The sequence below is a fragment of the Lipotes vexillifer genome, unplaced genomic scaffold, assembly GCF_000442215.2.
Source record: "Lipotes vexillifer unplaced genomic scaffold, Lipotes_vexillifer_v1.1 scaffold36, whole genome shotgun sequence".
NCBI lineage: Eukaryota > Metazoa > Chordata > Mammalia > Artiodactyla > Lipotidae > Lipotes > Lipotes vexillifer.
The window spans coordinates 1,634,798-1,645,545 of NW_006792448.1; the positions used below are offsets into that span (position 1 = coordinate 1,634,798).

The 10,748-nt window shown below is 42.7% G+C and overlaps 1 protein-coding gene across 1 annotated transcript in view; it reads left to right on the forward strand.

Annotated features, from left to right (window-relative positions):
- Window positions 1-3,801: 3,801 nt before the first annotated feature.
- Window positions 3,802-10,748, forward strand: part of ACAA2 (acetyl-CoA acyltransferase 2) — a 43,620-nt gene continuing 36,673 nt past the window's right edge. The window contains exon 1 of the mRNA XM_007465592.1: window positions 3,802-3,850. Within this exon, the coding sequence (XP_007465654.1) occupies window positions 3,835-3,850 (16 nt within the window). The 5' untranslated portion in view covers window positions 3,802-3,834. The remainder of the gene's footprint in view (window positions 3,851-10,748) is intronic.

The following is a 10,748-nucleotide window of genomic DNA, read 5'->3' on the forward strand; positions in this document are numbered from 1 at the left end:
TTTTAATGGAAAAACCCATAACTTTTAAAGATCTGTTTATTTCCTCCGCCACTGTATCTCACACTTACAGATAATTCACTGCACATGTTTTCTGATTTTTATTTTCTTCATTACAAAACACACATTTGACTGGCTTAAGTTTATTGAGTGTCAGCTTGAGATAAAATGTGTTGGTTTTGGCTCACCTAATGAATTCCATTTTGGTTTCAATTTTATTATGTTACTAGCTTTCAAACATACATCAAGTTCTAATGCTCTAATGGTACCAGCTCTGTACCATCCTTGGAAGAATTAAGAAAATAATCATTCAAATCATTTTCTGTAGGAGCCGTGGTTGAGAAAGCCTGAGCATCTAGTAGTGACACGTTGCCTCACTTCTCCACCTGCCTGAAACCACACTTAACCTCATACCCCTAGATCCTTCCCCTGCCAAAAAAAGCAAATAAATCTTCTAATCCAAGCCACCATATGCAAGTATGTTACTTTTACCAAGGTTTCAACTACTTTATTTCTTCCACCGAGGAAGATTAACTTAACATTCACCTCCTTTCCTGTTTTCTATAACATATACCTTAGTTAATGACACCTGTCTCTTTTTCTACCTCCACTTCTACGTTCCACATGCCATAAGCCCTGGACAAACAACATGGGCCTTGGGCTTCTGAGAATCAAGAGTTCAAACCTATAATTCAGCAAATCTAGATTTGAGGCCTTGGCAAATTCTTTGGTTTCTCTGGGTCTAAGCTTCCTTTTATAAAATGAGAAAGAAAAAACTCTTAACCTATTTCATGGGGTTGCAGAATGTTCCTTAATTTGGGTTTGTCTGATGTTATATGAATTGTATGTTATTCTGTTTTATATAACAATTATCATATTGCCTGAGTATATGAATTATAAACAGCATACATAAGTGCCTGGTGCATGGTGGGCACACAGTGCTCACAGATGGTAGCTTTTATTTTACTATGCTCTTTGCTCATCATCCAGAATATGAAGGTGAAAAAACATCATAAGGTATGTGGGAAGCTTTGATTTATTCAAAGTCCAAATTCCACTGACTATATACACTTCTTGTGAAAAAGGAGCATACATATTTTTTAAAGTCAATAGCCTCAGAACTCATGTATTGAATTGACGACTGTCAATTTCCTGGATTTGCTCAAATCAAAGCAACAGAAGAAAGAAAAGGAATAAACCAGAGGGTCAAATTACAATAGATGGTGAGTAAAAGGGAACAGTGGATAACTGGGAGAACAAATGGGAAATGAAGGAATTTTCTGTAATGATGGACATGTTCTAAATTATATTTTGAAAGTTGAGAGTAGTTTGGGTTAAAAGAGTATATGCACTTGTGAAACTCATCCAATTTAAGATTTGTACATTTGACCCCATGGAGATTTTGCCTTAAAAGAATTGTAAACAAATACTGACCTCCTAACATGAGTCATAGTGTTTCTGGGTGAAGTGTACTAAGATCTGCATTAAAAAAAAAAAAGATGGTCTGATGGAAGAACAGATGGAGGGACGTGATACAGCAAATATGGCAGAATGTTAACAATTGTAGAATACAGGTGGTGAATATATGGGTGTTCACTGTAGAAGTCTTTCCACTTTCCTGTATGTTCCAAAGTTTTCATAATAAAAACTTTGGACTATAAAACAAACAAATAGGGACTTCCCTGGTGGTGCAGTGGTTAAGAATCCGCCTGCCAATGCAGAAGACATGGGTTCGAGCCCTGGTCCGGGAAGATCCCACGTGCTGCAGAGCAACTAAGCCCATGCACCACAACTACTGAGCCTGTGCTCTAGAGCCCGCGAGCCACAACTACTGAGCCCGCGAACAACAACTACTGGGCCCGCACGCCACAACTACTGAAGCCCACACTCCTAGAGCCCATGCTCCGCAACAAGAGAAGCCACCGCAGTGAGAAGCCCGCGCACCGCGACGAAGAGTAGCCCCTGCTCGCCGCAACTAGAGAAAAAGCCCGTGCGCAGCAACGAAGACCCAATGCAGACAAAAATAAATAAATAAAATTAAACAAATAAACAAACACAATGTGAGAGGGCCACGAAGGCATTTGAAAAGCAGGATTCTAGGGCGGGCATTGCCTGACAGCTCACAGAACACCTCAGTGCCTCCCACCACCCCTTCCCAACTGTGTGGTCCCAGCGCAGGTTGGAAAAGAATTTCCAGACACAAAGCAGAATGTGAGGAAGATAAAGAGAAGGGTCGCTGCAAGAACAGCTGGCCGACTTCCTGGTAGCCAGGTTGCTTGTCTTGGTTGGTTGGTTTGTTTTAACATCTCTATTGGAGTATAACTGCTTTACAATGGTGTGTTAGTTTCTGCTTTATAACAAAGTGAATCAGCTATACATATACATATATCCCCATATCCCCTCCCTCTTGCGTCTCCAACCCTCCCACCCTCCCTATCCCACCCCTCTAGCTGGTCACAAAGCAGCGAGCTGATCCGAGCCAGCAATCCCACTGCTGGGCATATACCCTGCTTGTCTGTTTTTATAGCCAGAGAACAAAGGGACTTCTGAGTCACCCGCTGATTGGGTAGGATCTGCATGTTTCCAGCGGGATGAATACAGCATACAAGGTATGCTGCTTGGGAACGCTCAGAGATGTTGCAATGGTTGCTGCATGACAGAGTGATAAGGGTCTGGTAACTCTCTGTTCCGGCGACGTTGGCCCTTTTAGTTTATCTTGTTCTTTGTCCTTGGAGCACACCACACCGACCACGCGAATCAAGCCCGAGGCAGCCTGGCCAGCCTCCGAGCCCTGGCGCTGGGGATCTGCCCCTTCCCTGCCCGGGTCGCCTCCTGCTCGCCCGGTCTCAGTCCGTTCTCAGCACACACTCTATCACCTGGTTCCCAGAACTCAGATTGCGCAGTGGTCATGTCATCATCGACCAGGGCTCACAGTTACAGCGGCAGAGGCATCCCTAACCTCCCTCATCCGTAGCCTAACCGGCTCACCTTAATCTCCCAGCCCCCGGTTCCCTGGCCCCATTTCGCCTGACAAGTTTTCATAATCCTCTCAGGCTCCGCCAGCGGCGCCGCCAGCCATGGGACCCGATCATATAAGGAAAATACTGCGGCTTCATCCGGAGCTGCATAGTGGACCCGGGGGCGCCCCTGCCCTACGCCTCTCGCTACACTCCACGCCTGCCAACCTCCCCGGGCCTGTCCCCCCCGCCTGCCCCGCAGTCTAGGCCTCTGCCCCTGGTCTGCGCAGCCGCTCTCCCCAGCCTGCGAGAGTCGCTCAGCCAATCCCCTCCCGCCGTCTTCCGAGCCTCCCAAACTCGACTTCCGGTCCCCACTCGACTTCCGGTCCGCAGGCAACGCCCGGCCGCACCCCGCCTCCTTCAAAGCAGTTCCACACTTTCGGCCGCCTGGTCACAAGGTTAAGAAAATTCAAGAGTTGGGGTGAAGAGGCACGTTAATTACCTGTTGGGGGTAGCGGGGCGTATAGAGGCCGGGGATACGATGGACAGGGTAGAGTCAAATCATTCTCTTGATTGGGAGACAAAGTCTTTAAAAACAGCGATATGAGGAAAAAAATCCGCTTGCGAGGAGCGTTCTCTTGTCCAAGGCCGGTCTCCCCGGGAGGTTTTGGTACCCTTGGTTCCCACGGGGTGGCGCAGAGGGCCGCGTCCTGCCAAAAGAGAGAGAGAGAGAGAGAGAGAGCCCTGGCCGAGCGGCGCGAAGTAGGTAAAGAGGCGCGGCCGAGGCCACGCTGGCGCCGCCCCGCGCGCTTAAAGTCCGGTTGCCCGGGGCGGTACGTCAGCGTCGCCGAGGAGGACCCCTGCGCTGCCGCCCGCCGCCATGGCCCTGCTCCGAGGTGACCCCTACAGCTTCGCCTCTCTCGCCCCTGGCTGGTGGTGGGGTGGGGAAGGGCCCGGTCCCGGCGGGGAGTCGAGGCCTCCTAGGCAGTAAAGGGGACTTGATAAAACTCCAACCCGAAAGCACTGTTTGGGTTCAGGAGAAAACATACTTGTCAGGCACTAGCGACGGTGATCTCCCTGCAACTTCCAGCTGAGAGTTGAGACCACGGTTTGCTTGCTTCTGACCTTGAAGGTCATTTGCCTTCGCGGGGTAGTGACCCACCTAGTTCGAGGTTAGCTATTTGGAAGACTGGGGCGGCGCCATAAGCACGAGGCGGCCTGGGGCGGAGGGGTGCCTTTCCCAGGAGCCCGGCGGCCTCGGACTTGGTCAGAGGGTGGGCGGGGCTTGGGGGAAAGGAAGGAATGTTGTCTTGGAGTCGGCAGGGGATTTCTGTTCCCCCACAGTGCTTGGTGGCGATCTGTTGGAGAACTTTCCTTAATCCCTTTCCCTTCTGTTTTGTCGAGTGACTCCAGAAGAGTGCAGTCATTGAGTACATAAATTCTACAGTTATTAACTTAAAAAAATATATGTAAACTCCCTTTTCATAACAAACGGTCGCAGTCAGTGGAATAAGGATGAAAGCTCATCCTTACTTTACGTGTCCTTTGAAGAACCTTCAGATGGAACACTTTATATATCAAGGCCCCGGGCAGAAAAACACTTGGCAGGACCTATGTAAGAACCAACATTCTGGTGGTCCAGGGCCCTGTGGGTTCTGTGAAGGAGGTGGGGTTTTATTCTAAGTTCAAAAGAAGGCAATCTCCTACCTTAAAGTAGAATAACAGGATCTGATATCCAATCTGCCCCCATTTCCTCAGGTCTATGAGGCTGCCCATGTAGCAAGGAAGAGAATTTAAGAATCTATTGCAAAGGTCCAGGCAACATCAGATGATGGTTTTGACTCAAGTGGGGGGCAGTGGAGTTGGGGAAAAGGGGGAGAAATGATTTGAGATAGATTTGGAGTTGGAATTCACAGAACCTGGTGATAGGTTGGATGTGGCAGGTCAATGAGAAGGAAATGTCAAGAATGACCAGGTTTCTGGTTTGAGGAATTGTGTTCATGTTGATACTCCTTATGGAGTGAGGAAAACTGGGGAAGGGACAGATTTGTAAGAGAATATTGAGGTGCTCAAGTGCAGATATCAGGTAGGCAGTTGGTTAGGGGGATCTGGAGCTCAGAAGAGCCAAAATGACATGTGAACAGTTGAAGTGAGAAATACAAATTATTTAAAAGCTGCATGGTCATGAGCTATCTTCTTTAAAAGAAATTATATTTTTATTGATTTCTCTGTATAAGAATTTATCAGTGGTTCTGACCACTTTATTTTAATATAGACCCCTTTGAAAATTTGATGAAAACTATGAACCCAGTAAGGGGAAAGGATGTACATCAACACCTGCATTAAGGAAGTATGAAGTTTATAAATTTGGGATACCATTCACTATGGCGTTAAAAGTTAGTGATCGTATTTTTATCCATTTCCCTGTTTTACAGGGAAACTGTAAACTGTTTCACAGGGAATGTTTCCCTGTTGTACTGATGTCCAGAAAGGTAGAATGGCTTGTCTCTAATGGTAGTTAGTGTCTTGATTGTTATTGGTTAGTTAGAATATATTACAGATACGTACTTCTTTCAAGTAGCATACTAGGTGCTTGCAGGACTAGTGGGTAAGAGAGAACCTGCAACTGATTCTTGTGGGGAAAAGGACACATTTCAATGGGAGCATAATTGACTTTGGTAAAGATTGTCATTAATGTATCAGATTTCTGTAGAACCAATACCCCGGGTTTTTATTAGCACCAGTCCCTGGACTTGTTAGAAGGGTTGCACTCAACAAATATTAACTCTCTTACTGCTCCTTAGCTTTGCTGGGAATGTTTGTGCAACCCTTCAAGGCAGGTGAGGTGGGCAGGCGGGGGCAGGGGTCAGGGAGCTGCCAGATTAATCCTGAAACTGAAGTGGATACAGAAGCAGGAGTTTTCCTTGTTAGCTTTGGTTGCTGTCTGCAGTTGCTGTAATTAAATGAGTAAATATTTGCCTAACAATGTAATAGAAAGGAAGGCAGAATTCCTCTTTCTCTTCTAGTGTTATTTTTCCTCTGTGATCACATCTGCCACATTGCCAGGACCTTTCCTGGTGTTTCTGACTCACTATGCTCTGGATTAATTTGTCTTTTCATTGTCTTTCAGTAAAAATCTTTAACCTCTGAATTTTCAGAGCCTTTTAAAATACACAAGATCTTAGCTGGTGTTAACGATTGTTAAGTTTTAGACCTTTCAACTTCCACATAAAATCAACATCAGATCAAATAATTATTGCCATGGTATCCAGTTTATAAAATTACAGGAAAAAATCCTTTAGATTTTCTAGTCTTTGTACCTGCACGTGCCAGATTATTTTTAAAAATATACTTAATAGCTTTTTTCCCCATTCAAAATAATTGTATTAGTTCAGTTTTAGCCTTGCTCATGCTGACCTTTACAGCCTGGGAGCTTCAAGTAAGCAGACGTGATGTAAGGAAAGGGGAAGTTCTTGCTTTTATTTTCATTTTCACACACGCACACTCTTTTGTAGATTTCTCATATTTCGCCATACGCACTTCCCACACAAAAATGCTTTCTTAGATTATGAAATACAAGGAAAAAACTCATGACAGGAAATTTATGGAGAAGCAAATGAAACATGCCTTCATTGTTTCTGAAAAGTCAGTGTTCAATTCGAATCATTTTCATGTATGCAATGTATCATTTTTTCTGGCTTTTGAGGTTTTGTCTTTCGTTTGGAGAAGTTTGACAGTGATGTGCCAAGATGAATGAGTGTGTGCGTGTATTTTGCATTTATTCACTTTGGAGTTTACTGAGCTTGAATCTGTAAATTTATCTTTCAGTTTTATAGAAAAATTGAACAGAAAGTACAGAGCATTCCCATATTCTTCCTCGCCTCACTCCGTTATCCCCTATTATTAACAGCATTAACGTGGTACATTTGTTACAATTGATGAACCAATACTGATTTAACTAAAGTCCACAGTTTACACAGTTTAAGGTTCATTTGTTGTGTTGTATAGTTCTATAGGTTTTGACAAATGTATAATGGCATGTATCTACCATTATAGTATCATAAAGAGTAGTTTCATTGCCCTAAAATTTCCCTGTGCTCTACCCATTCATTTCTCCTTCCCTACCACCCCCAACCCCTGATGACCGCTGGTCTTTTTACTGTCTCCATAATTTTGCCATTTCTAGGTGTCGTATAGTTGGACTCACACAGTGTGTAGCCTTTTCAGATTGGCTTCTTTCACCAGCAATATGCATTTAAGTTTCTTTCATGTCTTTTCATGACTTGATACCACATTTCTTTTTAGTGCTGACGAATATTCCATTGTATGAGTGTACCACAGTTCATCCATTCACCTACTGAAGAACATCTTGGCTGCTTCCAGGTTTTAACAATTATGAATAAAGCCGCTATAAACATTTGTGTACAGGTTTTTGTGTGGACCTAAGTTTTCAACTCACTGGGGTAAATACAAAGGAGTGTGACTACTAGATCATATGAGTGGAGTATGGTCAGTTTTAGTTTTGGAAGCAACTGCCACACTGTCTTCCAGAGTGGCTGTACCATGTTGCATTCCCAGAAGCAGTGGGTGAGTTTCTTTTGGTCCACATCCTCACCAACGTTTTGTATTGCCAGTGTTTTTTTGGATTTTAGCCATTCTAATAGTTGTGGGATAGTATCTCATTGTTAGTTTAATTTGCAGTTACCTAATAGCATGATGTCAAACATCTTTTCATATGGCTATTTGCCATTTGTATAGTATCTTTGGTAAGGTCTGTTCACATTTTTTATGCATTTTTAACTGGGCTGTTTGTTTTCTTACTATTGAGTTTGAAGAGCTCTTTGTATATGTTAGATACCAGCCCTTTATCAGATAAATGTTTTGCAAGTATTTTCTCCCAGTCCGTGGCTTGTCTTTTTGCGCTTTTAGTAATGTCTTTTGAAGAGCAGAAGTTTTCAATTTTAATAAAGTCCAAATTTTTCTTTCATGGATTATGCTTTTAGTGTTGTATCTAAAAAGTTACCACCAAGCCAAACCAAAGGTCGTCTAGATTTTCTCCTTTGGTATCTTCTAGGAGTTTTATAGTCTTTGAATTTTTTATTTAAGTCTGTGTTCCAATTTGAGCTAATTTTTATGAAAGGTGTAAGGTCTGTCTACTTTGTTGTTGTTGTTATTTGCATGTGGATGTCCAGTTGTTCCAGCACCAGTTATTGAAAAGACTATCCTTTCTCCATTGAATTGCCTTTGTTCCTTTGTCAGACTTTGCCCATGTCTTTTATTTTGTTTTGTTTTGCCCAATCATCTTTTTCCTCTGTTCTTCAGATCAGGTAATGTCTGTTTATCTCTTTCAAGGTCACTGAATCTTACTCCTTTCACTTCCATTCTGCTTTCACACTTCTTTTTTTCACACTTGCTTTTTTCCCATTTGGTGTATATTTTATTTCAGATATTTTTCAGTTTTAGAATTTTCACTTTGGTTCTTTTTTTTAAGCTTTTTTTTCTTTGTGGAGATGTCCTATCCTTTATTATGAACAAAGTTTTCTATACATCCTTGAGCATAGTTACGATAGACAGCTGCTTTAAAATCCTTGTCTGCTAATTCTAACATCTGGGTCATCTTGGGGTTGGTTGCTGTTGATTTTCTTTTATCTCAAGAATGAGTCACACAGGCATATGTCATTTTATTGCACTTTGCAAATACTGCGGTTTTTTACAAATTGAAGGTTTGTGGCAACCCTGCAGTTGAGCAAGTTTATTGGTGACATTTTTCCTACAACGTTTGCTCACTTTGTGTCCGTGTTACATTTTGGTGATTCTCGCAATGTTTCAAACCCTCCATCAGCAAAAAGATTACAACTCACTGCAGGCTCAGATGATGGTTAGTATTTATTAGCAATAAAGTATTTTTTAAATTAAAGTATGCACATTTTTTTAGACATAATGTTATTGCACACTTAACAGGCTACAGTAGAAGCGTAACTTTTATAGGCACTGGAAGACAAAAAAATTTGTGCGACTTGCTTAATTGCAGTAGTGTGGAACCAAACCTGTAATATCTCTTGAGATATGCCTGTATTTTCTTGTTTCTTCATAGGTGAATAAATTTTGGATTGTGTGGTGGACAGTGCAGGTGAACCATTGTAGGGACTGGATTCTGGTACTTTCCAAAAAGTATTGACGTACCGATTATTTAGTTAACTATGTTTGCAGGCAGTTAATTTGGCTGAATTCAAACTGCACACTCTGTCTCCCCTGTAGAGGGCAGTAGCTCAAATCTAACTAATTCATTTAGGCTTAGCCGAGGTGGTTGTAGTTGTCCCCACAGGTTCATGATAAAGGATTCAGCCAGATATTTGGGCTCCCCACTGTGGTGCTTTCCTTTCACAGATCCCCCCCTCAGTTTCCAGTATCTGTGATTGCCATAAATTCAGTTGTCAGATTCTTCAAGCCAGCAAGACTTTGAGTTTCTGAATTCTCGCCATTCTATTTAGCGTGGGCTGCTGGCCTTCAACTTAGAGGTTATAAATAACTTGGACACTCACCCTGTGCTATTCCCTTTTCCCATGTCTACTCTACATCTGCCTACTTTTGTTCATTCTCCAAGGACTTGAGGAAGCCATTCTTATATATCGTCCGTATCTACTGGAGAGTTGGTCAAATAGGAGCATACTAGGCGATGACCAGAGCAGGACTGTACCAAAATTAGGAAGAATGCAAGCAAAGGGGCAAGAAAAATGAAATAAAGCAAACACCAGTATAAAAATAGGCAGAGACTATTAATCAAGGAGGATTAGAGGATGTTTACAGGAAGGCATAGTGGCCCAGAATAACCCGTCTCAGAGGAAAACATTTGTAGTGCACCAAACCAATATTTATGGCATTTTGTAAGTATCTGAATATTTTATCTGTAAAGAACTGATTGGATCTGTTCTAAAGTATAGTTATATATGTTGCTCCTAACATTCTTTTAGACTGTAAATTTCTCAAAGTAGGAATGAAAGAAGCTGGAATTTTTTTTTTTTTTCACAAATAATACATAAAAAACAAACAGACAAAATATAAAGAAATCTTTTTTTTTTTTCTGTACGCGGGCCTCTCACTGCCGCGGCCTCTCCCGCCGCAGAGCACAGGCCCCGGACGCGCAGGCTCAGCGGCCACGGCCCACGGGCCCAGCCGCTCCGCGGCATGCGGGATCCTCCCGGACCGGGGCACGAACCCGTATCCCCTGCACCGGCAGGCGGACTCCCAACCACCGCGCCACCAGGGAAGCCCTGGAATTTTTTTAAGGATAGATTTAGTTTGTTCCATGGAAAGAGATCTCTAACATAAACAGGAGAATTGTACCCAGATAACAATAGTGGTATAATGTTTGCATGGTCTCAATTATAGGTCAATATCTGGGTACAAACCCATTGTTAAAAGTCCCTTAGTTTCTTGGCAAGATGTGGAAATGTGTGCTCAGATCGTCTTTGGGAAAATTTAGTTAGTGTATACGAAGCATCAAGCATGAAGTCCATCATACAGTAAGTGCCCCTGTATGTTAACTGTAATATTTACCTTGCAGAGTTGTTGGGAAGATTAGATACTATATGACAAGTGATGAGATGTCTAGTACTCAGTAGGTGCCTAATAAATGTTAGTGTGATGAAGCTGCTGTAACCGATGTTGTTCCCCAGTATGCAGGCTTTGCATTTCACGACTCTAGTGGGTGCCACTCATATCATAGTCATTGTAGATTTGTTAAGCATATATATATATATATATATATATATATTTTTTTTTTTTTTTTTTTTT